At 49.6% G+C, this 27,353-nt stretch overlaps 2 protein-coding genes across 3 annotated transcripts; both read right to left on the bottom strand.

The window, feature by feature from the left end:
- Positions 1–146: 146 nt before the first annotated feature.
- On the bottom strand, positions 147–15,986 carry mrtfba (myocardin related transcription factor Ba). 2 transcript variants are annotated; one of them, XM_062560051.1, is made up of 18 exons: positions 15,795–15,986; positions 12,049–12,138; positions 10,435–10,669; positions 8,471–8,542; positions 7,972–8,037; positions 7,764–7,819; positions 7,612–7,687; positions 7,258–7,443; positions 6,903–7,081; positions 6,663–6,800; positions 6,321–6,568; positions 5,786–5,957; positions 4,321–5,343; positions 4,085–4,198; positions 3,370–3,501; positions 3,146–3,280; positions 3,011–3,071; positions 147–2,882 (listed from the first exon to the last, which is right to left on the bottom strand). In XM_062560051.1, exons 3-18 carry the CDS (start codon positions 10,586–10,588, stop codon positions 2,398–2,400), a joined length of 3,297 nt encoding a protein of 1,098 aa, XP_062416035.1. In that variant the 5' UTR covers positions 10,589–10,669; positions 12,049–12,138; positions 15,795–15,986; the 3' UTR covers positions 147–2,397. The 2 variants fall into 2 exon arrangements, with proteins under 2 accessions (XP_062416035.1, XP_062416036.1); XM_062560052.1 differs by having other exon boundaries at positions 7,282–7,443.
- A 530-nt stretch (positions 15,987–16,516) lies between these two features.
- ercc4 (excision repair cross-complementation group 4) lies at positions 16,517–23,766 on the bottom strand. Its single transcript, XM_037463070.2, has 10 exons — positions 23,204–23,766; positions 22,647–22,827; positions 22,209–22,404; positions 21,875–22,082; positions 21,223–21,403; positions 21,004–21,135; positions 20,800–20,904; positions 17,755–18,430; positions 17,544–17,656; positions 16,517–17,460 (listed from the first exon to the last, which is right to left on the bottom strand). Exons 1-10 carry the CDS (start codon positions 23,378–23,380, stop codon positions 16,721–16,723), a joined length of 2,709 nt encoding a protein of 902 aa, XP_037318967.2. The 5' UTR covers positions 23,381–23,766; the 3' UTR covers positions 16,517–16,720.
- Positions 23,767–27,353: the final 3,587 nt, after the last annotated feature.

The following is a 27,353-nucleotide window of genomic DNA, read 5'->3' as shown; positions in this document are numbered from 1 at the left end:
ATCTTTCTAGGATCAATACAAAAGATGATCAGGCTCATTTTAGCTTTAGTGATGCACTCACCTAATGAAATATGACAGACATTAGAAGCAGTGCTGATAAATAACCAGATGTTATGGAATCAGCCATCATTCTTTGTGATAATGTGTGTTATTCCGTCATTAACCATTTATTGACACAGAAAGGCATTACAGCACTTATATACATCTTTGAGTATTTACATTAAAGAGACCAAATGGATGTTACACGTGTAGAAAAATATGCATTACATCTATATAAATATGTACACAATGTGCAAAACATATGGCATCCAAACAACAAGAGGCGTAGCGTGGGCGGTGGAGACAGGATGGAAAGAGATGGACCAAACGTCTGGTCTGCTGTTCACTGTCCAACTTCTTGGGTGAAGAAGCCTCGGATTGACCTCCTGCCTCCTCCAACGTCTGACTTTGAGTGGTTTGTTTGAATAAGCCTCCAGACAGGAAGTGCTTTTGAAGTTCTAAAGTGTGTTGCTCTGGAGTAAAGGTTCTAGCAATAATAAAGTCAAGGGCGGAGCCGACGTGCAGTGCGGTTTCATCACGTGTGGTGAAGGTCCCCCGAGGTGATGGAGGAGACCTGGAATGGTTCAGGTTGCTGTGGTACGCAGTCCACAGTGTGCGGGGAACCATGCAGACGTGACCGTGTGTCCAAGTAGTGGAGCTGGTGCTGCTTCAGCTGGAACCTCACACATCGAGCCCGACTTACTGCAGCCACGGACGTCTGATGTGGAACCAAAATATACAAACTAAGTCCTCTCGTTACTGATTTCACAGGCATGAAAGCAAGATTACACGATTTTCTTCTCATTTTCATCCAACAAAAAAAATGTGTGAAAACCAACAAAAGTAGATAGAATGTTCCACAGTCTTTTTTTGTCAGCGTTAAAGTTGACTGGTGGAAAATAAAGTTTAAGCACATGAATCCACAAGTGATCCAGGTCCAATGTTTCTGGGTTTGAGCTCATCCATCTGGTCGGATAGTCAGAGCAGAAAAACAACAAGAGGGGCAGCGCCCTCTAGTGCACATGGACGTAACGACACATTAAAGTTGAAATGCACCATTAATGTGCTTTCATTGAATAAAAGAATGATAAAAATCTTATTTCAAAGTGCTTTACAGTGAGACTGCAGCAAAGCCAAAAAAATATCCTTCACTGAGACGCCGAATCAGTAACTCAATATTTAGGATTGATATGACGCAGTGTGTTCAAAATGATCATCTCGAATTGACAGCTTTATAAAGTAGCTAAGCCCTCTTCAACGGTTTGGACTGCAGGACACAGATAGCAACAGGAAACGGTCTTCAGAGGAGTTTGGAATATGTCCACAGAGCGATTAGGCCTCTTTCTTCAGACAAGATGAGGAGACGTTTTACAAGAATACGATCGTGCACACAGAGTCACAGGGGTACATGCAACACGCGCACACGCACGCGCACACGCACACACACACACACGCACACACACACGCACGCACGCACGCACACACACACGCACACACGATAGAACTTGCTGTTCACTATTCTGATTGTGTCTCAAATCAATATTTGTTCCCTTTCCATCGTTTTATGTCAGTTTACTATCCAGAACAAAAAGAAAAGCTGCCTTTTGGAGTAAAGTTCCATTTTTTTCTAAATTACATTCAAAGCGAGACACTCGGACAGCCTCGGTATCTCTGGAGGAGACTGGCGACGCGATCTCGATGACATCGCTACGATGACGAGGACGCGCTGCAGTTTGCATTCCTTGCTCGGAGGTTGAAGGAGACGCGTCGCCACGCCTCTCAAGTGCATAGCTCTCACAGCCACGTTGTTTCTCTAAAGTCAAAAGGTCCACCAGCTCGACCGCGGAGGGGGGAGGGGGGGGGGGGGGGGGTCCAGTGGCATCTAATGCGCCGTCTCAGCTTGGTCGGCATACGTGTAATGTACAGCATGCGGTCTCCTCTCGGTCAGGGATGCCTTCAGCAGGGAGACGGAACGACGTCACAGACCCAAGTCAGCTGGAGAATGTACATTCACAACGTAGTGCTGCAATGACCCGCTTTTACAAGCTGGGACGGCATCATATGCTCCAGTAGAGCAAGACACGGCCCCTCGCCCCTTTTATACTTAGTTGTCGGTCTGTATCTATGCGGGTTCTGTACCCTTCGTTCCGCTACCAGAATTCATTTGTCGTTGTATTTTAGTGTCCATCATCGTTGCTCTGGCTCTTCAGCCAGTTGAGGCCCTCTTTGGGCTATTTCACAAAATGCCACTTCTTCTCCCTATTAACAACATGTGGGAGCTCAACTTCTCTGTGGTCTTTGATCCGGTTCCCCTTCTCTTCATCCACCACCCTCAGCGCCCCCCCCCCCCCCCCTCCATCAGTCCCAGTGCAGCTGCAGGTCTTGAGTATCCAGGAAGTCTGTCGGGATGCCCAGCGGTGTGAGCGCCCCAGCGGGGCCTGGCGGCATGGTGAGGTCCAACCACTCCATGTTGTCCAGGCCCGGGTCGGAGAGGCCCATGTGCGAGGAAGACTCGCAGAAGGACAAGTCCGAAGTGTCCATGGGCGAGTACGGTTGCTGCTCCATCAGCTGGGCCTGCAGCTCCTCCATCAGGCCCCGGGTGCGCGGGTCCGACACCGGCGCCGTGTCGGCCAGGGTGCGCTCCAGGAAGGCCTCCAGCTGGTTGTCCGAGGCGAGCGAGGAGAGGCCCACCAGGGGGCTGTGGGCGGGGGGTGGAGCCAGCTGGATCTGCGGCGGCGGCCTGGCGAGGGCCGTGATGACCGGCAGGGTGGAGACGTTTGCCGTGACCGGGAGGGTCTTACTGTAGGACACGTGAGGCTCCTGCTGGATGAACGGAGTGATTTCTGGAGGTGGGGGGGGAGATAAAAACAACCACTGAGGCACCGGCCCTTTTGAATCAAACCACACTGAAAACGTCCTGCTCGTAGTAAACGCGACGTCCTGGGTGCGTACGTGCGCTCGGTGTCCTTACCTCCGCTCTCTATGAGGATGTCGAACAAGTCATCCATCTGCTGGCTGGTTGCCGTGGGAACCTGTGAAGACGGCCAACAAGGTCAAGAGACTGAAGGCAGAAGATAGATAGAAGATAGTTGGAAGCGTCTCTAACCTGCGAAACACTGTGGACGTGCGAGTTGCGGCTCTGCCTGACGGCCTCCTCGTAGCGGGGGGGCTCTCTGGCTTTGGGCGGCTGGGAAACGAGGGGGGCGGGTTGGAGGATGAACGTCGGCTGGGGGGAAGGAGACTGGAGGAATAAGAGAGAGACGGAGATTTAGGAAGCTTAGTGGCGTGGAACAGGAATATACAGCCCCACACCCTCTAGTGAAGGCTCACCTTATGGAGATGGTTGGGTGAGGCTCGTGGAGAGACCCTGTTCTCTGGGCTGCTTCTCAGGAAACCCTGTGAACTCATCTCAGGCCCGGTGCGGTTCTCCAAACCAGGAGTGTTGTTGCACATAGTCAGAGTCTGTCGGGACAGAATCAGACACATCGGGTTTAGAGAGGAAACTGGAATTAGAGCACATGGGAGGAGGAACGTCCAGACAGTATATCAAAATAAAACCAGAAAGAATGAAGACCAAATACATTTGGACTTACAATGTTACACAAATCATGAGGAAAATGAACTAAAACGAACCACTTTGCAGATCACAAAAAGAACACATGAGGAATACAGCAAAACAAAAATATTGTGAGTCTAGGTAAAATAAAGCATGACATACTGATGAACAACCTTTATGAGTTATAACGTTGTGATTCAAGCTTAAATGCTCAAATGATTAAATTATTTATGTTATTGTAGTCAAATATCTTTGGGTTATTAATCAATGTGAAGATACCCCCATAAAGTTATAATGACAATTTAAAACTGCTTCTGACATCACAAACCGTGCAAACACTGAATCAGATTGAAAATAATTACGAGGAGAGGTTGTTAGTGGAGGCCCACTGACCACATGACTACAGCTGTACTTCTCTAGTTTCAGACAGAAAGAGCCACGTGGCCTGAATTCTCATAGAAATGCAAGGCGCTACGTGTCGAGTCTGACCTGCAGCAGTGGGGTGTGGTGGGTTATCTGCTGGTTGGGTGCAGTCTCCTTCTTCGTGGGCTGCCGCTGAGGAACCGAGGAGCCTGAATTTGAGATGTTGGCCGGAAGAGCAGGCTGAGGAACCAGGGGAGGAAGGAGCGTAAGAAGGAGACAGACGGACTAAACATTGGTTTGCTCCTAAACGCGGCAGAGTCAACAACACGCCTTCTGACGCCGCCCTTCCATTTCCATCTCACCTGCAGGCTGAGGTTGGCGTTGGGCAGCTGGATTGCTGTGGAGCCGTCGGGCAGCGCGACCGGGAGGAGGATGCTCCCGGCTCGGCCCGTGGTGGTCAACAAGGTCTGAGGCTGACCCAGCACCTGGGACACGCCGTCTGGGTGGCTGATGAAGAACTGCTGCAGGCTCGGGGCGGCAGCTTGCACTTTGAGACTTCTCTGTGACTGGGAGAGGAGGTGGGGGCTGTTGATTCTTTGGGGCTGGATCTGGGTGAGGATCCGAGTCTGGGCCTGGAGCTGGAGAGGCTTGCCAGAGGAAACGGTCACATCCTCCAACTTGACCACTGTTGGCAGGGAGGCGAGAGTCTGGGAGCCGAAAATAGAGTTGGGGATTGTAGCGGCAGTAGAAGAACAGTTGGACAGGACAGCACCCTCCGGTTTTACTACGTTTGCGCTCAGGAGAGAAGGAACGGGGTTCATGAGCGGCACAGAATTGGATTTCGGCGATACAGCATCCTCGTTGGAGCCACCCTGGCCTCTCTTCTCCATCTCCAGCTGCATCTTGAGCTCCTCCACCAGCCTCTGCTCCTGCTCCAGCTTCTTCATCAACTCCACTATCTGCTGCTCCTTTTCATGGAGCCGCCTGTCCTTTTCCTCCGGGACCTGAAACGAGGGGCGGGGCGAGGAGCGCGGACCGGCCCGGCCAGAGCTCACCATCTGCGTGTCGGCGAGAGCGTCGGACACGGAGGGCTCCTGCTGCGGGGCGGGGCGCTCAGCAGGGGCGGGTGAGACCGGCGGCGTCGGGTTCATGTTCTCTGGAGCCATCTGCTGGACTGGAAAGACTATGGCGGGGCTGCTAGCGGCGGTGGGGGGGGTGACCTCCATGGGCATGGAGGCGAGGTTGGCGATGGCAGGGCTGGGAACGGTGGCAGGAGCAGAGGTGCAGGGGTTGTCCTGGAAAGGCTTCAGTCTTTCTATCAGGTCAGTCTTTGTTCCTGACACAGGGAGGCCACGCAGCTTCAGCTCCAGCTTCAGCTCGGCCACCTAAACAGAGACAAACGTGATCAAATGACGACTAGTGCTACTGGAGGGATTCCGCTTATGCTGATGAGCGTAGCACAAAGGCTGGAAACAGATCCAAAGTAAACGACACAAGTGCCTGGTGATGAGTGGGCTTCACGGGGGCTGATGGGCAGATTTGACCCCCCCCCCCCCCCTTGGACACAGCGGCGCCTGCTGACTCTACTGCTGTTTTACCACTCAATCCCCCAATTTAAAATTTGAGAAAAGGAGAGTTGAAGTTGAAACAGTCTGTGTGTTTTCCATCAAATGTCCCAAATGACTGAATGAGAGCCTCCGGGGTTCCTACACAAACATTCCTATTCCTATTCCTATTCCCTATTACTTCAACGTCAACAGCTCAGTCGGCCGAAATAAGGATAATTTCTACTTTCAGCCTGCAATCATGACTTCCATTTAAATGTACCTTCATCTCCTCCATATTGGCAGGCAAGACGCCAGGCTTGCGGTTTGAGAGCGAGAGGTTTGGACGAGCCGGCGCTGGAGTTAAGGGGGGAGGTGGTGGTGCAGTGGGCAGAGACACCATGATGGAGGTCGGCAAGCCCCCAGCGCCGCCGCTCTGACCCTCAGTTACAGGCCTTCGGTGACAATAAGACACACAAAAATAACCATGAGGTCATTGTCGTCACACAGTGCACGACTATCATCATTAAGGGGAAGCAGGAAAGAGCCGGGGAAAGAATGTCAGGAAGTCTGTTCAAAGGGAGCAGACCATCCGACGGACAGCAAAACAAGGAGCCGTGGCTCAGAGGGGGCGCGTCATGCTGCGCTTTGTGAAAACAGAAGCTGGTGACGCAACATCCGGGTAGTCGTTAATACGATTAGATGAAGAAGAAGAGTTGTTATTGGAAACTGGCTGATGGCCGTCTGGGGGCATTGAAAACAAGAGTAGTCGGGCCAAACCAATATAAAATAAGGTTCTGATGCTTCTATGTACATACTTGAGGGGTGCCGGTAGTATGGTCTGGTAGTTGTAATGCTGCTGTTGCTGGCTCAGGATCTGCAGCTGGAGGAAGAGCTGCTGTTGCTGCAGCAGTCGGGCGTATGAGGAGTCCATGGGGGCTTCACTGGCCTCCAGCTTCTGGTCCGGGGGAACATACTGGTGGTACTTGAGCTTCTTCACCCTGGACTTGGGCTCTTTGCCCTTCTTGCTGCGGCTCTTCTCGGAGGGAGACTTCTGCTGACTTTGCTGTTAGAAAAACAAACAAAAAGAGACGTGCCGTTTGCCCGGCGGAATTCAAATGTTACATTTCGGGGGTGAGGGGAAAGGAAAACGCTCTCACTTTCACCAGTGTCGGGCCTGGTTTTAAGGGAGCAGCGGGGATGGCTGTCTGGGCGGGGGGGAAAGCAGGGCGGCCCGCGGGCTGTTCCATCGCAGGCGCCACTTTCACAAAGTCGGCTGGCGCAGCAACGGGGAAGACCTGAAGACAAGGACCCAAGAGATGAGGGCAAAGCAAACGCTCAACTCAAAGGACGGGGACGTTAAAGGGGGGCCCAGGTGCTGTACTGGCCCCGTGTCGGACCTGCAGCGGCCGGGTGGGTATCGGCGGCGGCGGCGGCGGGACGGGAGAAGGCGTCTCTGGGACTTTGCTCTCGGCGGGAGAGGGGACGCAGCTCGGAGGGTCCTGGCCGGGCGGATGCTCCGGCGACGGCGCATCGCAGCTGTCTTCGTCCAACACTTTGGGGTAATTCACCTGACCCACTGAAGAGACAACGACACACAACGACGCACAATCAGCCACCGTGGGAAAGCAGGACGCCACGTTCATCCTCATTTTCCTCAGGTCCCCCGCCACCACCTTCTTCTTCTTCCCGACAACGGCCATCAAGGCTCTAGAAAGCAATGGCTGTCTAATATGGCAACATGAATAGTTTTACCATGGCTGTCTCGCTGCCTCTTACCGATGATTGCCTGCTTGACGCTGGAATCCACAGGCAGGATGTTTTTCTCCACCAGCTCCAAGGGGCCGGGTCTCTGGGCGATCTTCTCGTTGAGGTCGTCGGCCAGCCGCGCCCTTTTCAGTCTCATCTGTGTGGCCTGTAAGGAGGGCTCTGCTCCGGTCTCTGGGGGAACAGACAAGAGGTCGCTGCAGAACGGCCGCTGGAAGGTTTCTGGTGTGATGCGCTGGCTAGAAACAGATTTCTTTGTTGATGCCATTGTGTCTGGTGCCCATATGAATGTTATGATGCTTAACAAAAAGTCCACATGCAACACTTGAGAATCACCAGTACCTTGCAGGATGTGCATCCTGACCAGTTCTGCTCGCTCAGGACGACTGCGGATCTTGTGCTTGAGGAAATTTTCAGTCTAAAGGGGAAGACAGACAGTCAGCTAATTGTCTTAACTGAGTCCAGGAGTGTTAAAGCTCTAATTTCCAACATACCCTGGCTCTCTCCAAGCTGCGAATCTGCCCGTGGAAAGCCGCCGGGCTCTTCAGAGCTGCAACACATCACATTTTCATAAGGGTCTAATCACAAAAAAAACACTAACAATCCCGTTCATTGTCTCAGCGATCCAGAGGCCAGTTGCACTCACTACATGAGCTCTACGGTGCTGAGTGACGGACAACTGGCAGCTCTGCTGGTACTCACGTGGCATGATGCCCTGGTCCGCCAGCTGCTCGCGCGTTCGCCTCTGCTGAAGCCTCAACTGTAGGACTGCAAGCAAAACGTATTACAAAAGAGTTTTACATGAGAAGAATGAGTGAAAGCAGACAGAAGAATAAAAGGTATTGTGTACAAAAAGACAAATTAATAATGTTAAAAAGTCAACAACTTCTAACTCCTCCCCACCACCATAGAAATGAATCACATCCTGTTCTTTAGTTATTTTGTTAAAGACATAAAATGACAGCATTAAATACTCAACCAATAAACCCAATTGCTCTAAACTCGAGCAGCTGTTGTTGGTAACAGAGGTGGTCAGTAGATTTTTGAGGATGTGATGGTGCTTCACTGCGTTTAACTCTTTAGCAGGAAAAGACATTTCACAGTTCATGCTTGGACCGCTGATAGTCCTTAAATAAAACAACGATAACCAGGTGATCTCAGAGAAATGACCTTCGAAGGAACACAAAAGAGGAGCCCTCACCTGCTCTGAACCTAGTGCAGCGGTCACTTGGGGTCTCTCCCTCCAAATAGGCCATCGTCTGAGGGTCCTGGCCTACAGGGCAGTCAGAAACACAACTGGGTCATTAAGCCATTTGAGTACTAGGAAAGCCTAGAAACCTATAAACATAACCTCAGAAAAGCAACATTACACCCCCCCCCCCTCCCCTCCCAGAGGATCAGTCAAGAGTCTCAGGAAGCAGTGACTAACGACAAAGGACAGAAACCAGTTTGCGTGTAAGGCGAGCAGATGGACTGGTGTGTGTTTGATAGCTGTGGTGTTATTTGTCCGGCCTGTGGATGTGTCACATTCAGTGGGAGGAGTTGGAGATTAGGAATGACTTACGGACCAGGAGTGCGTCAAAAACGTATGAGGAAATAATGGCTCTCGTGGCCCAACAGGAAGAAGGTGGCCTAAATAACATTTTTAAATCCCTGTCACCTCCCACTACACACATCACCTCGGTGGCTATGTGAAACTGTAATGCATCAATATGTCGTAACAGCAGGTTACATTCCAACCAGAGCAGTGGTTAAACAATTACAGAAAGACAGAAAATAGACTTTGGCTCTTCATACGCACTGTTGGTTTTTAAATGCTTTACACAATAATGGACAATTCACTCAGGAGTGGTGCAATTCTTTCTATTTTGATGTTGACAAATGTCAAGAAAAACAAGAATTCTGAACAGATTCTAGAGATTATTTTGATGTCTTTAGTTAAACAGTAAATAGTTGGAGAAAGATATGCGGAGGGGGACGTGTTTGCTTAAGGTGATAAACTTCCAGTCAGCGCCATTTTCCTAAATTCCTCAGGGAAACGCTGCTCAGCGTGACCTGCACATGCCGACCTGTGACCTTAGCCAACTGGGGTGAGTGGTGGGACGATGTGAGCGAGCTGTTGATGCACAGGCGGCTCAATAGAGGACTCCCAGGCTAGCATGAAAACCTTTTACCGCGGTTCCTGAACACATCACGCGTGACAAGCGCTTACGGCTACCGACCCTAACCTCATGATTGTGACATTTCATCAGCAAGTCATTTTAAATCCCACCACAGATAACTAGAGCCAATTAAAGACAACGTTCACTATTTAACAAACTTCTCCAAGATGCAAGTTGGCCTCCTACTTTGAGAAGTGATCCATTATCATTTGGAGATCTTATGTTATTAGAAAAATGCTTTTTGCAGTGCACTTCGTTGTCCTGTTAGCAGGCTCTCAGGTTTCATCAATAATAATATTGATTTCATATAATCTCCTAGTGGGCAGGACTCTCATCCCCATAACAACAAGAGTGATGACGCCCCGCTCTGCTGACGCAGCACTTCTCCGGCCTCCTGACTGGTCCCTGACTGGTCCCAGACTGGTCCCAGACTGGTCCCAGACTGGTCCCTGACTGGTCCCTGACTGGTCCCTGACTGGTCCCACTGGCAGACAGATTAACACCTGAGCGTTGGAACCAATACGTGAGCCCCGCTCAGTGGGTGGAAAGAATGAGGCGTGCGTTTTCGAGCGGGCGCCGCTACTGTAAACGTTCCAGCAGCCACAAATATCCACCGAAAAAAGTTCAATCTCAGACTCACAGCCAGGCTGAACACTCGCTTTCGTCGTCACTGCACTGATCTCCCTGAAGTGTTTGAGCCACGATTAGGAATTGGCAAAGGCAGCAGTGAAACCCACCCCCCCCCCCCAAAGTCTGGGGATCACATATCCATCCATCAGAGTGTGAGTCACTCACTGGACCAACACCAACGTGGGGAGTTTAACAGGAAGCCAAAGATGAAGGCAGGCTCATTTATTGTTGAAATAATGTTGCACAAAAGGCTTTTATGTTGAATTTATTGTTACGTGCATCATTACCACGTGGGCCATGTCATTTGATTTCAGTGGCATTGTCTTTAGGTCACTCTTTCAAACGGCTCGTGGGCGGGGCGGGGCGTGCTCACCGTTGTTGCGTTCATCGAGCGCAGGCAGAGGCTGCAGCGACAGCTCCTCCATCTCATGGGTGACCGCCTCGCTCTGCGGACTGGGCAGCAGCAGAGTCGACATCTCGCAATCCCCCTCTGCTCCAAGCGGCCCGTTAGAGACCTGGAGCTCCATCTGCGGGGGAGGGAGAGGCGGGGGGGGGGGGGGGGGGGGTATGGGTCACTGCCCTCTTTTGGTGGCGTTTCGCTGCTACACCTTTGTGGACACAAGAAAACAAGAAGGCAGAGTGAAGAGTCAGAGTCTGACTGCAGACCTCAAGCAGGACACAGACATTGGTGCGAATAATTCACCCAGCGGGGGGGGGGGCGATTCATTTGGGCCATCATGGAAGAGCTCCGTTGCAGCCCAAAACTCTCATTAAAAGAAAACGAGTAGAATAACCACTCGGGGAGAAACCACGCCGGCTTGTCGGAGAACGTTCCGTCCGTTCAGACATAACCTGGAACGTGACGTCACTGCTGCGGTTTTGAAAAGCGGACGGAAACATTTCGGGGGGGGGGGGGGAACCAACGGCCTCTGTAGCAGCAGGCAGCGCGGCGTGGACGTGCGTGCCATTTATCGCTCTTGAAGCAGCACCCGCGGGACTCTGGCACTCTTTACCAACCCGCCCTGATGTGTTGCTCTTGGCCGAGGACCACTTTGTTCCTACGTAGGTCCTCAAAGTGCCAAACACAGCAGACGGCAGACCACGGACACGTCTCGGTGTGGCCGCTGAAGGCTGATGTAATGTGTCCTGACACAACAAGTCCCAGAGGCCATGTTTCATCCTCTCTTGGCCTGTAACACAGGTACCGAGTTTATGCTTGTTGTAAAGTTCTGACTTTTGGTCACTGCAGATTACGCCAAACATTCTCAATGGGAATAGATAGTAGTAAGTGGGGAGGAAAGCATTTATTCATTTTTATAGCTTTTCTTTTACAGCTGTAGTCCATGTTGCATAAACCTTTGTTACGGTTTGAGGGGCCTGAAGCCGAGTGTCGCCTCCACTTTATGGACGGCAGTAGCAGATCTTCAATGAGCAGGCAGCGACCTGCTCTGCAGCGTGTACTTCCTTTAGATAACAATCAAAGGATGCATCCTGTGCTCCGACCTTTCTAGGCCAAGCGCAGCAGTTACAAAGGCACTCGACGTGGGGCTGACCCAACCTCATTCTCCTTGTCTTTCAGTAGAAGTCATTAAGTAAATGAACTTGAGCTGCTGGATTTCATTCTCCGCTGCGGGCGAATCTTCCTTTGACTTCAGTTTCTCCAACGAACGAGAGCTGAGATTGAAAGTTAGGCGGCAAGTTTATAGACCTGACATCCTACGTGTTGTAGCCATGGGGACAATTAAAGTCAACAGCTTGGATGTTTAATTGGATAGAAAAACTGACCTGGCTTTATTCCCATTTACAGATTTTGAACAAAAAAGGTGTGATGAGGAGGGAATTAATAAGAACATATTTCAGATTGCATCAAAACCTGCTAAACGTGTTCGAGAGGCCCGACTCGGAGAAGGCTTGGCTGGCCTATGTGCACCAGTTGTTGTAGAAACAATGATTAGTAGCTTCTTTCAGTGGAAGAGTTCATGCCCACCTGGTGCAGCAGAGGACAGCCGGGGCGGGAGGAAACACACTTTGTGGGTAGTGGGGCTGTGGAGAGCCACACTAAGCCATGGAGTCGAACCTGGTGGGAGAGAGAGAGAGGATGACACATGAATACCACAAATGCAACTCAGTGAGCTAAGCCAGCAGGACAAGAACCTCGAAGTGAGAGCAGTCCTGTAAGGTCTTGTCTTTGGTTTCTACTCCCTTCAGGCTCAAAGCACCAATGCGTTGTTTATCCCCCGAAAATAACTGCAGGCATTGGACATTCTAGATGCATTTTATTTATTTTTTAATGTCAAGCTACAGACTTACAGAAAGCAAGATAAATCCCCCACACACGCACACAAAATAATCCTACAATAGACACCAATGTTGCCTGTGTCAGATGAGTGGAACGAGTTGCTCCCTATGACAAAGGAGCACCCAGACAGAGAAACTCTCCTCTCCTGTAATGCAGCATCGCTCTGCAGTGAGAGAGAGACTCTCAGAATAACAATCACACGGAAGCTCTCAGGACCCCCCAACACGTGCTTCGTATACATACATTACACATAATACATAACGGTTTTATTCACGAGTCAATCTACTGACACTCAGAAGTGACCTTTCTGAGCCAGTCACGGAACGACGCTTGTACCCCGACCGCAGCCCAGCCCACCGTCACGGGTGGACGAGACAGCGAAAGTAGGCTGCAAAAGAGAAGGGGGGGGGGGGGGGGACAAGCGTCACGGCTGACGGGATGAATGGCAGAATCAAAGCGCAGGTCCAGATGGCGGCCTGTTGCCGTGCTCCCTTAACGGGGCAACAAGCACCATGTGTTTCATCAAAGGGGTGATGCGTCAGTGAGGGCGGGGGGGCAGCGGGGGGGGGGGTGCTGCTCAGTGTGTTTGGGATTCCACACAGAGGTGATGTGTCGGGTCATTGCGTTACACTTTGGTGAAGGATCAAACCAAAGAAAACAACACACACACAATCCGTCAGCTGTCTTGCACACAGATGATTATTATTATTAAAAAAGGGCAACTAATCTTCAGTGGGTATTTGGAAGTGTGAGGAGGCTGGAGTGTCAGTCAGAGAGTTGGTGAACGTGTCTAATAAGTCAAAGAGGCCTCAGCTGATGGTGGCAACAAACTCACAGAGCCACCTATGTCTGCTATACAAATACTTTCCGGTCAATGCTGCCAGAACCCAGATTGCGGCTTAGAGGTATTCCTGCACATTACCGATGATTATTGTGGAGCTCAGTGAAAGGTTGGCATCTCAGACCGTGCCAAATCAACCAGGGCCGCATTCCATGACCAACTGGAAGCAAAAACCCGCCGTGGTTTCATCCGAGCCGTATTTTCTGCTGCACTAGACGATCAGAGTGCAGCTCGGTTATCAGTCAACATTAAAGCAGTGCAGCGATGGTATCTGGGCGTTTTCACACCCTGTTCCTTCTCCCTAAACCCTCACAGAAGGCTCCTTGGCATCGACATGTGCAGCGCAGGTGAGAGGCTTTGGGACATTCCTCTGCGTCCGTCTGAAGGTCTTAGATACATAACATCTAAACAGAGGCACATGTGCCACATGTGTGGATTCAGGACGTGAATCAATGTTCAAATTCATCAAAACAAATCAGTGAATCATTCTGAAGAATAGAGACACAAAACAGACGCCGCCCCACTTTTACTACTGATAGTTAAGTCCTTCATGTGATAAAGTAGCCACAAGCACCAGGGCTGCACAGTTCACGTAATATTGATCGTAATCACGCTTTCGGCATCCCGCAATTCAAATCAATGGAATCAACGGCAAAACTGTTAATTCCAGCACTTAAATAAACTGTAGGTAACCAGGGGGCCATTGCGCTGTGTGCGCACCCTCCTGATGGGGCCCGGGAACAACGTTCCCAAATGTCGCAACTGCTGTCTCCAGAGGAATTGTAGATTATAAAAACCTTGTTTTTCCTCACGAAAATGGAACTAAATGTGCGTGCCTTCAGTCTTGAAGCAGAGGCTTGTTTAATTAGCAGGAATGGAGCTCAAAGTGACATCAGTGCTCTCTGTAGATTCAATTCCTGGTTGCGGTTTTATGCTTCTGGGAGAGGAGCTCTGAATGACAGCTTGAGATAACTGAAAACCGCAGCCCTGGTCTAAGAGCTAATGAATCATAAATTGTCACACGGTCTGGTTTGTTTAAAAAAAAAGTATATAAATAACGTACTGCTGACAATTGTCTGTGAAAAACCCCCAACATAATTGTGCTGAAACCCTGTGTCGGCACATTTGCAAAAGGCAAATAGGCCTAGAATCTTAAAGCTTTGGTTTTATAAGTCCTGGACGAGTAGGATGCTTGTGGTTCAAGGCGATGCACGTCACCTTACGTAACAGCATATTGTCATAAAAAGGCTCCACGACCAAATAAATCACATCACATTTGGATTACCAACATCGCAAATAATGAACTATCCCTGCAAACCAGTCGTTCTGCAATTGACTCCGATATACACACCACAAAGAAGCACACCGCATGAGAACCACTCCAAACTACAGCTCCGGGCTGACCCATTCTGGGCCTTAAAAAGACCACGTCTGGTCCCAACAAAAATCTCTTCTTTTATCCAGAGATAAGACAGAAATGACGTCACCACTTGAGTTACTGTTGTGCTCTTCTCCCACAGACACACGTGGGGGGTCGTTTCCTTGCTGGCCGTCTTCGTGGACTTAGTTTAAAAAAAAAAAAAAGAGATCTTTCCCAAAAACTGTATTATAGGGATCGATGGCTGGAAGCCAGACCCTTGTGACAGAGTGACAGAGCCCGACTTGGTGCGCAGCTCGAAATGAAGACTTGTTAAGGCTGGTGATGCAAAGTAGTCTCTGAGGAACATAAACAAATGAGACTTTCCTGGGAGTGGAACTCATGCACAGCAGAGTCACTGCGATCCACTGTACAATGATCCTACTGCAACATGCAAACGCGCTTTGTAATACTTGGGTTGTTATTTCGCTCACGATGGGGACAGATGAGGAAACTCTGGTCTGAGGTGAGGACAACCGTCCTGTTACTTAGGACACTATGACCCCCCCTCCCCTCCTCCCCGCGTGCCATACGCGCAGTGTTTCATGTAACGCTGATGATTCACACTTGTCAGAGGCAGACTTTGCCCGGATCTGGGCCGCATCACGCACATGACTGTGCGTGCTGCGGCACCGCCGTTGAGCTGACGTCAGTCGTCTCACGCCGCCGGCTGGTCGGGGACCGGCCCGGAGGAGCGTGCTCGCGCTCGGGATGCCGCAGCATCCAGGGCATCGCGGGCTCGAGAGCAAATGGCTGAAGTGAGTCACCGCGCTCACTGTACAAGAACCACTAAATGGGCAAAGACACGTTTTCCTCGGGGAGGAAAAGTTACCGTTGGCCGACGCGTCTGTGTAGAAACGGTTGTTGTGGGACAAGCTAACGTCGGCTAGCTAAGGTTACTTCCAATCTGACAGGTGCGCGAGCGCTGAACAATCATCGCGGTACGTTAAATGACGTGGACGTGGACGTCGTTTCTCGTATTAAAAACAAATTCTCAGGATTTTTATTACGATGAAACCGCCCTTCATCCCTAGCTTCGTCTACGGTCTCCGTCCGCTTATCACCAACAATTCTCCCCAGCAGCAGCAGCAGCAGCCTCGTAAGTGACGTTAGTTAGCTCGCTTTAGCTAACGCGGGCTAACGTGCTAAAAACAAGGCAGCGGACCGCGGTCTCACCTGTTTGCGGGGACTTGGAAGTCCAAATGTGCCCGGGCTCCGGTTCACATTGAGGCAGCAGAGGTGTCAGCGGAATGGTCTTCTGTGAGTTGTCGTCGTCCCCTCCTCCTCCTCCTCCTTCTCCTTCTCTCTCTCTCCCTCCCTCTAGCTGAGAGGTCGAAGTTTGTTTCGCGGAGTAAAATGGCTGCGAAGGCTTTCGGATGCAGAGTGACGTAATGACGCTGCGCCTCAGGACGCCTCGGGGGGGGGGGGGGTCATTGTCCTCTCACGCCGACCTCAGTCACGCTCCTACGGGGAGTTAGATTTGAAAAGCCTTGTCATTTGATTTGGTAACTTTAGTATTACATCAGGACAGTAAAGTCAGCCACCTCAGCTTTATCTCAGAATAAATACACAACTACAAGTCGGCACTCTGAAATCGATGCACAAAGTTCAAGGTAAAGCCCGATCCCTGCTGTGTGCTGCAGGTAAAGTACTGAGCACAAGAGCACCACCGTGCTCTGGAATACTTTGAAATATGTACTCTAGAAAACGCTCACAAGTTAAGTTAAAAATGTTCATCAAAGCGGCACTCACTGGTTTGTGTGGTTCTTTGTAGAAAGACGTCAGGTGATTGTGACTTAAGGTACGAAAGACAAACTTTCCTCTTCGACCTGTAAAGTAAAAAGTTCCATCCAGCGAGAAAAGCTTCACATTAAATTAAAAAACAAAATACAAAAGACTGAAATGTTACAGAAAGCTTTATTTTGAAACAAAGGTAAAATAAAACAATTTATTCCACGTTATAAATTTTTTTGAATTTAAAATATTTCAGAGTAGTTTACAAAAGACAATAGAAAGAAACGTATTCGTTCCCTCTATACATTAATATAAAACACCTTTCACTTTTGATGACAAACGCACGCGATACAGATGTGAATAACACATCATGTGTGCTTGGCTTTGTGCACGGGAGCCGGCACGTCTGCAACGTTGTGCAGGAACTCGTACAGCAAGCGGCCGTTGTTGGCGTTCCCAAGTATTTCTGCCAGCTTGTCTTGGCCCAGTTTGCATACATCTGCCAGGTTGTCTGCATTTTTCACGACGGCCCTGTAGTTTTTCACATTGACCCCGGGCATTTTCAACAGGAAGTCATAAGGTCCGGGGTTGTAGAGTTCTGCCGATTCAGCCACCATGTCCGACTCGGCGGTGACCGCCTGAGCGGCCGCGGCGTCGGGTTCGCAGCGACCCTGCTTCAGGTCAAGGAAGAGCTCCGCCGTGGCGTGCGGGGACGGGCACCAGAGTATACGCAGCCGGGGGAAGTGCAAGGTGAGCAAGGTGAGTTTGGAGGACACGTCATTCGACGAGATCTCGTGACGGAAATCCGACCGGGCCATCAGGGAGAAGGGTTTCGCCGGGTCGAACTCGATGAGGAGCACCGGCTTCTTGTAGTAGCGGGTCATGGAGAGGCACTGGGCGTAAAGGCGGCCGCTCTGCAGCGAGCCGATCAGGTCGCTGACGCTCTTGCGCTCCACGCACGTGTCCGGCGTCAGGATGTAGTCCCCCACCTCCAAGGTGACGGGCTCGATGTCCAGCCCCCGGCGGTGCAACAGGGAGGGCAACTCGCTGCGGAACTCCCGCATGTCCACAATGATGCGGGACGGCTCTTTGGGCTGCTCCTGGCCTCCTGGTGATTGGTCAGGAAAACAGTGAGGGGACTTAACGAGGAAAGGAAATTGACGGGGGAAGTTCAAAGAAGAATAGACGTGCCTGCTTTGCGGGTGTTGGTGGTGGCATTGGCCGGCTCTAGATTCCTAGCGAGGTCCAGATTGGTGTCTCCTCGCCCCTCCCTCTCTTCGGGAATGACCATGGTAGCTTTTTCTCTGCGGAGAAACACACGCAGAGGAACCCTCAGGGGAAACAAAACACTCACCAATAGATACTCCCAAAGGGGCCAGAGGGGAAAGAAGAATCTTCTGACCTGATCAGGCGTTCGAAGGCCTTCTTTTCCTTGGACAGCGCCGTCAGGTACTTCTGTTCTTCTGTCGAGCCTCCATAGATGAGGAAGTACACCCGGAGGGTCTTCCCAGGCCGGCTAGCTTTGTGGATCTCCAGCTGGCGGACAAAACCGATTTCGGCGTCGTAGAGCACCACGAAACTGGGCTCCACCTCGTGCAGCACCCGGGTCAAGCTGTGGGGGTCCGTGAGACCTTTGAGCGGGTGAAGGACGGTCAGCGGCTCCTTCAGGACACCGTAGTAGGCGTCCGACGACAAATCCAGCCTCAGCTGCTCTTCCTCCTCTTCGTCCTCCTCCATCGGGTCGCCCTCATCCCCGCCGCTGCCCGTCCCCGCCGCTTTGTCCTGCTCGTCCTTCCCCATCATCTGGGTCAGGGTCAAGGATGGCCTTTTCTTACTCTTGGCGGACTTTTTCTTCTGAGCGGGCTCCTTCCCCTTGGCTCCATTCTTAGGCCAGCCGGGGCCCCTTTTGTGCGATTCAAGATCCGTGGACGCCGCCGCCGCCGCAGAAGAAGAAGAAGAGTCCCGCTGACCGACTGTGCGGGCGTACAGTCGGTTGAGCATCCAGTCAGAGCCGTGCCTGATGTACTGCTGAAGCTGGGCACACGTCCGGTCATCACTGGCACAGATCAGCACTCGACCTGAGGGACAGAACGGGGGGGCGGTCAGACAGACCCACTGGGCCTCTGGGCCTGAATCACTGGCTCTCTGGCACACCTTTACTGTCATTTAATTCAGTGAGAATGCCGTGGCGTCTTCATTCCACATTTAGGGAAGTGGTTTTCTATGGAAGTAAATCTGTGCCATCGGGGGTTGAAATAAAAAGTTGATTGAATTTCTAGCACTGAATATTTATGCATTGAAATTATGTACCTGAATGTTTTTCAACATTAAAACACCGCAAAAAAATTCAACCTAAAAAAAAAAAATGTTGAAATATTCGAAATGGAGGCTACAATATTCAACCGCAAAAAATTCAACCTTGGCACACCAATATGCGGAGGCTACAATATTCAACCCAAATAAATTCAACCTTGGCACACAAACATCCGGGACACTAAGGAAGAGCAATCGATTCTAGATTCAAGATCAGGAGCGTGCGTCAAGCTAAAGGAGCGAGCACCCAAAACACCTTCGGCTTCGGATTGTAAACATGTCCAATAATAACGGGGCTTTAACTCTTCTTCATGTCATCAGTGTGGTTTGTGTCTGTAAGATTCCGTAATAGACAGCTGACATTTGTACATTAACAGACTGTGTTGGACATGAACTAAGCGGAAGTTAAACGAGAGCGTACAGCCGCTCACAATACGCCTCTTCTTCTAGTTTTGAATTCATTTAATGATGCTGAGATCCTTGGACAAGCTGTTAGGAGTGATTGGCGGAGTTTTGAAAACCAGGAACGCGCTTGAAGAGGCAGATGAGCCGCTGTATCGTAGTGGGGGGGGGGGGGGGGGCAGCGGCAGCGGCTTTAGCGGAGCGTGCAGACGCATAAACCCGACAGGACATGCAGGAATAACCGCAGTAGCGTCGGTGGAAGGATCCTTTTTCACAGCGGCACAAGCCGATCTCAGTTGGGTATTAAGCGACATTCAAAGTCCACGTAACGTTAAATGAGTCTTCGTGGCCATGGGTAAACGTTATTGAGGATCTGGCACAACACAGCGACCTGCAAGTAGCTCAGAGTCTTACATAAAGGGATGTACGTCTTAATGCGAGGCTTTAGAATTTATCTCAAAGGGATCCTGTATTTGCTCGTAAAGTCTGAAACGAGAACCCATTTTTCAGTGACGGTGTTACGTGCCTACTGGTTTTTGAACTACTGGTTTGGCTACGGGTGCGTGTTTGTTTTCCCCCGGTGTTACGTGCCTACTGGTATTTGAACCTACTGGTTTGGCTACGGGTGCGTGTTTGTTTCCCCCCGGCAGGCAGGTGTTGTCTGCCTCCGTCACTTGAGTCGTCACACATTTGCAAACATATTGTTCTGAAAATGTTCAAAAATGCATCCCATATCCATTGCAGCGATTACGATTGTATAAGTGAGCACTACGTCACTGCCACGTATGAAGAAATACATAAAAGAACATTTATTAAAAGTCCGCCACAACCGGGATTCGAACCGTGTCGCGCAAAATAACGTAGTGCCACAGAGCGGCTGTGCTACACACTCGGCCAACCGAGCTTAAGGGATTCCAGTTGATTTGTATATTTTAATAGAGTTGTAAATCGTCAGTGGCAAGCAAACGTTTTGGTTTAGGGTGAACATTATATGTTCTTTTATGTATTTCTTCATACGTTGCCACACTGATGACATGAAGAAGAGTTAAAGTCCCGTTATTATTGGACATGTTTACAATCCGAAGCCGAAGGTGTTTTGGGTGCTCGCTCCTTCAGCTTGACGCACGCTACTGATCTTGAATCTAGAATCGATTGCTCCTCCTTAGTGTCCCGGATGTTGGTGTGCCAAGGTTGAATTTATTTGGGTTGAATATTGTAGCCTCCGCATATTGGTGTGCCAAGGTTGAATTTTTTGCGGTTGAATATTGTAGCCTCCATTTCGAATATTTCAACATTTTTTTTTTTTAGGTTGAATTTTTTTGCGGTGTTTTAATGTTGAAAAACATTCAGGTACATAATTTCAATGCATAAATATTCAGTGCTAGAAATTCAATCAACTTTTTATTTCAACCCCCGATGGCACAGATTTACTTCCATAGTTTTCCCTCACTGTGAAAACTGTAAGCGCATTAGCATGTGTAACGTGAGCATGAAGCAGTGAATCAAGACAAACCGGTGTCAGCTGTGAGTGGGCGGGCCTCCGGGCTGGTTCTTCTTTTCAAAGTCAATTCAATTTGAAGATTGAATTGACTTTGCTATGTACGTGTAGATTGAATCAGTCTCAATGGACAACATAACTACCCTTTTGAAAAGAGACTTTTGATGAGGTTCATTAAATGCAAATCCATGTAGCAGAGATCTCCACGAGGGACCCGCGGAGCGCAGCTCTGACCTGGTTCCTGTTGAGAGCTCTTGTTCTCCCTCTCGATCTCCTCCAGGACCTCCGTCAGGGCCTCCCACTTGGGGCTGTTTTCCAGCACTAGTTCCCGCTTCACCCCTGAAACACGCACATACACTCAGCTTTTAGTCATTGCCCGTTACGAGCACACGGCGTGGTGGATATCTACTCCTATTGATCCGTCTGTTGGGACGTTACCTGAGGCAGAGGAAGACTTTGCTTTCTCCTCCTCCGCTCCCACTTTGAGTTTCTTCTTGCTCTCGGGGGTGCGGTACACTCTGGCCCTGGCATTCACAAACATGGAGGTACTGGAGTCGAGGAACAACCACCCTGAACGTTACAACCACAGGGCCATGCAATCAAACGTGGATAAAAGCTGATTGATCACAATGAGTAGGTATCAATGCTCTCGTATACCTGAATTGGATCCAAAGTTCTTTTGACTGGAGCGCAGCGACTCAAGCAGATTGAGGAAGGTGACGCAGTCGTACTGTGTGAGGTAGAGCAGGAGGACCCTCAGCACTTTCAGGTCCTGGACCAGGGCCTTGGTCTTTGCTCCCAGCTGGTGCCACAGGGGGTCCAGGTAGTGACGGATAGTCTGGATGGGAGAAAGAAAAATACAACCGTAAAAATGAATTCAACAACAGTTGTTGGACCCCAACAGCAACCTTTGCAATCATTACAAATAACAGGAAACAGCGGTTTCCTGTTATTTGTAATGATTGCAACGGTCCTCTACGTCCACGTGAGTGAAATGATCCGGAATACTATCAAACAAACGAGATCCGATGATACGAGTCCTGTGTAAAAAGGTAACTATTTTAGGGCATGTTTTTAATGAACATAACAGCATTATTAGCGTTTTGGGTGAAGGGCTCATCTCACTATTTAGCATCGATACCCATTCAAAGGAAAACATCTGCCACAGGAATGACATGATTGGAGGCTTTATTGTGGTCATCGTGGCCCGTTTCTTTTTCTTATTCCCTTTTCAACAGAAGCCGATTTATTTTTATTTGAACATCAAAACCTCACCAAAGCCTCTAAATCTATGTAATTAGTAGCAAACCTTTTCGAAGGCGCTGCCTAGCGTGTTCTCCACTGAGAGGTCCTCAGCCTCCAGAGTGGGGTTGTAGCGTTTCAGCTCCTTCAGACAGGCGCTCATGATATCCAGGATGGAGCTCTGGATGGCCCTCATAGCAGGAGTCAGTGACACGTGGAGCTCCACCACCTCCGGCTTGTGGCGGTCCAGCGCCGTGTTCACTGATGCTTGAAACCTGGAATCAAAAAGGTGAACGAGGAAGAGCGAAGAATCACAGTCTTTATTCAATGACGTGTGAGCATTTCCTGCACAACGCGTCCAAGGGTCCGCTGTGAAAAAGGTTCACGTCATGCGATCATACCTCGGCCAAAGGTAGAGTTTCTTGACAAAGAGGTTTCTCATAACGCGCTCCACCTGGCAGAAGCCCGAGGAGAAGGACGTGGCTTTGTCAGTGAAGGCCTTAATGAAGCCCGTCTTATTCTTCTGCCTGTAAAGACGAAGGATGAAGGCCTCCTGAAACGACTCGATGATTTTATGAGCCCGATACACCAGGATGCCTGTGGTATGCAAAGACAAAATATTATAAAGATATCTTGGTTGTCTTTAAGATTATTATTATTCCCGCACAACAATGAAATCCCCTTAACCAGGCCAAACATCATTAGTTAAAAGCTCCGTCCTTCCTTAGGCGATTTAAAACTACACTAGCGAGTGTAAACAAATTAGTGACTAGTGAGGTGATATCAAAGCATGCAAACACAAGGTGACCCGATCAAACATTGGCTCCCATCAGTCTGACCTGATATGAGATGAGCGGGGATGCGGTCGGTGAGGAAGTCGACCACCAGGATCCTGCTGGTGACGAACAGCACGCCTCCCTCGGTGTAGACGTTGTAGCGCTCAGCGCTGCTGACCTCGCTGGTCACGGTCCTGGGCAGGTGGGTCACACCTTCCACTCGCAACTGCTCCGTGAAATACTCCTGAGAGGAGGAGACCAGACAGAGTTCGTTGAAGCTGCTGCAGGTACCTTCACACATCGGATGCTGCAACAGGTATGTGGAAGCCCAGGAGAAAGACTGTTACATTTAACCATACAATCACATTGCCTAATGGCGCTGATCCATCACCCCGAAATGTTTGGGTGTTTTTTTGAGGATGCAAAAGAAAAGGTATGAGGGACTGCAGCTCAAATGGGAGAGTTCGTTAAATATAAATTCAAAAGAAAAACTCAATTAAGTGTCCCAGGTTCATGAGTCACGTGTCGAGTAGCCTCGGCTGCACCAAATGTGGTGACGTCACTAGCGACGGGACACGCTACGAGGCCTCCATCACAGACGCGAGACGCGCATTCTTCACCTGTTCCGGTGTGGTGGTGTTGAGCAGCAGGACCAGGCTGCCCTGCTCCGAGTAGACCCGCATGAACTGCAGCAGGATGCGGTCTATGCCCAAGCCCTCCGCGACCACCAGCAGCCCGTCGCACTCAAACACGTTCAGAAACATCTCGGTCTCAAACTCCAGCAGCGGCGCCGCCATGTCGGCGGGACGCGGGGTCCAGAGAGCCCCACCGGCACGTTTCCCCTTACACACACTTATAAAAGTCAGCGTTAAAAAATACACAAACACACACAGAGCAACGGCCGACAGCACCTGTTATTAGCCCTTTGTTTTGAAGTTGCACATCCGGTCACGTGACACGAAAAACAAGCCCGCAAGCGACAGCAGCGCCGCCTGGCGACGTGGAGGCGAAATAAAGACAACACTCTTATCATTCAATACACATATTTACAGTCTCATAAATATGTAATCCAGTTTGAAATGTATTTTAATTGCGGAACGGATCTCGTTTATACTTCTCCGCTGTAAAAATTGTGTTAAAAAAGGAATGATAATGTAATAGTGACGGTGTCACAATATTTACTATTAAAAAAAGTAAAATAACCAATACAGGAAAGCCTTCATTACTCTGCCGTAAGAGAGGAAGGGAAGGCTCATGATGCTTCTGAGCACACCACTACCCCCCCTCTCCACACTACACACACACACACACACACACACACACACACACACACACACACAGACTCATTCAAGGCCCAGACTTGACTCACCATCAGTGAAAGTTGAGACTTCAGGCTTGAATTGAACCACTTTGATGTTCATGTCAGTCAGTCGTTCACATGTATGGATTATGTGAAACAACCCCAAGGTGGGACTTATTTTAATGAGTTATCTGGACGGGGCGTTCTATCTTCGTTCTTTCCATTCTGTCCTATTCTGCAAAGTTAGTTCAAGTTATCCTTGAAGTGACAGTGCAGATTCTGTAAAAAAATAAAATCTTTCAGTATCCTAACTTTGAATAAATGAGGGGTGAAGGACTATATTAATTATCACTCACATTCCAGTGACTCTTCCGTCCCTAATGAGCTTCATCAATGTTGTCAACTAGTGAAGTGGGACTAATATGAAAAGTCTTATTTAATGAATATAACAAGGCAAAAGATATGTTGGCTCTCCCCTCATTGGCCACCTTTAATCCAGAAGTAATCTACACAATCAAACTAGTAGGTAAGCACATTTACACACACCATGGACATCATGGGGGAGTTTACAGGCACCCAACTGCATCTGGACGGACAGCTGCAAACCCAGAATGAAAAGAACAAATGAGACTGAGGGTTGGCCTGGAAATATGTGAATAGAAGTGCCATCGTGTGGGTGCTCGGTCAAGAGTAAAATCCCCCCCCAAAAAAGGCAGTAAAATGTCCACATGTCCGTGTTTGAAAGCCCGGTGTTTACCTTGACAGCCATGTTTGTGATTCACCCCGCTGGGTTTTTGAAAGTGATAAAATTACAGAACTGTCGCACAGTTGAGCGCACCGACTGGCGGCGTCGTCTCCTGGAGGCCGGCAGGGATGCACTGTCACGAACGGGCCTTTGGAGAGCAGTGGAGCGCTGCGTTCTGCAGACCTCGGGCCCGGTTACCTCTGGGACCGCCTGCGTGTGACAGAACACCCGAAAGCATGCGTTTGGGATGCTGTTATTACAGTTTTATGGCACATGAAATTGAATCAAACGATGCGTATTAGTCCTCGGAGGGAGCTGCGTGTTTCCCAGAGAAGGAACGTGGGGCACGTAGAGGAGAAGTCTGCTCCTCTTTGCAACTTGCAAGATGAATGAAACGCTGGGGAGCATCCGCCACATCGTGGAGGATGTGGCATCATTTCAAGTGAGAGGAGCAACAGCTTGAAATAGACGACGTTTGCTGCCTGACTGCGGCGGAGGAGGGAAATAGAGATCAAATAGCTGAAGGCCCGACACTTCCCTCCAGCCCTCATTAGAAAAAGAGGGAAGCAGGAGGCTCTTGTTGTAAATGGAGGGAGCCAACGGGGCTCTAAGGGGTTAACACACAAACACACACAAACACACACGCTTTGAAGGAATAGCTCGACATTCTGGGAATCCCACTTGTTTGCTTTGTTGCTGGGAGTCGGATCAGAAAGTAGATGCTGTGCGTGTTGAAAATACACCAGCACCAGTTAACATTTGAATAATATTACCTGTGGTTCAATGGGAAGTATTTTCTCCACCAGTAAGCCGTCCAGTCAGTAAATAAGTAAAACCACACACCGAGCCGTCAATTCTCAGTTCTCACAATAAAAGCCAGAAAGCAAAATTACCAGAACTAAAAAAACGTAGACGAGATTGAATTGATTTTAGTCAAAATTGGATTCTGATTATAAATCAACTTTATCCTATGATTTATTGCTTGTAATTGCATGAAAGGAAAAATAAAACTGAAATGCACACAGCATGCCCGTTGTCAGCATGCTGCTTGGAAGGAAAAAGGACTTCATGTAGATGCATTCAAGTCATTTCATTTTGCACACTAAAGAATCATTTACAATGAACTCAAAGGCATTTCCATGAACCTATTTTCATTGTTGTACTATCAACATTTAAAGCCCTCAAACCAGAGGAGAGCATCTCCTCAAGGTTGAACCCACCAAGCCAAGGTCACGCTCTGGAAGGTGTGGCTCACCGAAAGCCTTTTATAGATAAGAGCAGTCTCACATTCAGAGGACTGTGTGAGCGGAGATAAGTTCTGGTGGAAATAAAAGTACTGGAGCAGCGCGTAGCGCCCTCCGGGGGGGGGGGGGGGGGGGTAGTCGTGACCCTCGGGCCCAACGTGACTGCCGATCGCAGTGCTTGGCGACGGCAGAGTGGCACCTGCAATGTTCAGAAATTGGGATTATTACGGAGCACCATCAGTGGCCTGAAATATAGATGAGAGAGAGAGGAGCATTTTGGCTCTTAGAACCGGGTCAAGCAGCACCAGTCACACTGTGTAATGCTCAACGTAGTGACTCACAGGAGTCATTTCTTTGTTTACTGATTACTAAAAGCAAAGAGACCTTTTTTTTTCCAGGGTTGCAATTTGCATATATTATAAGTGACAAAAACAAAGGGATAAACATCAAATCAGTGGGAGAAACCAGCCCACTGTCACTCCAGCAAATCACTGTGAGACGTACGCCGATCAACGGGGGGGGGGGGAAAGAGAAGGAGGAGCGACAATAAAAAGGGAAGCGAAGGAGAAAAAAAACCATTTGAGGAGGTGACGGCGGACACGCGTTCCTCCTGGAAGAAGAAGGAGAAGAAGCTGAGAGGAGAATACAGAGCGAAGTGAGAAATAGCCCCAGGAGCCAGGAGGGAGTCGCATCAGCCTCGGTCCCTGTGAGGAGCGACCCTGGGAGAACTTCTGCTCCGTGTTGCACGTGGAACCAATGAACCCTCGACCCCCCAAACGGGTCCCGAGGCCCGTTATCGACCAGCAGGCCTCAAAGTCACAACGCAACGAGACACAAGCAAAGGCTGATTGGATTGTACTTTTAAATATTTCCCAGATTAGCTATAAATCCACAGTGAGAGCAGCTCCCTTGACTTCTGACCTTTTGTGCTCAATCAGCTCCTCGTCGCTAATTGACACATTCGTTATTTCATCGGCGTGTGTAACTGCAGCGATGCGTCTTATTTGAATTCACAGTGAAAACGTGTCTTTTTTTGTGATTAAGACTCGAGTTTAATTCCCAAAAGGAGATGAAAGCCTCTGTCAAAGTTCACGCAACATCTTCGGGGATCTTCTGCCCTCGGCTGAGCAGAATGAAGAGAAGACGCCGGGAGTCAGCGAAGGTGCGAGCGCGTTAGCGGAGCTTTAGCCGCCACGTGCTAATTCACGCGCAGCAGCGCCGCGTCGCTGTCAGGCGTCTGATGCCCTGAGTCAAAGTCAAAGGAGGATTTCAAACACTGCGCCATAATTCCTCCTAATCCCAACAGTAACACAGCAGGAGGAAGTTCGATCTAATTGAGGAGGGGATGAAAGCCCAGGATCTCCTGTGTGGGGAAAGATGTCTGGATTAATTAGTATTGTTGTGTGCGATTGGTTGTACAGCTGCTTGAAGCCGTGACTGTGCGCGGATGTGTGCGTTTGACACTTTGTGATGGGGTAATT

Source organism: Pungitius pungitius, chromosome 21, assembly GCF_949316345.1.
Source record: "Pungitius pungitius chromosome 21, fPunPun2.1, whole genome shotgun sequence".
Lineage (NCBI taxonomy): Eukaryota > Metazoa > Chordata > Actinopteri > Perciformes > Gasterosteidae > Pungitius > Pungitius pungitius.
The sequence above is the reverse complement of the archived record's forward strand: the minus strand, read 5'-3'. Positions and strand labels throughout refer to the sequence as shown.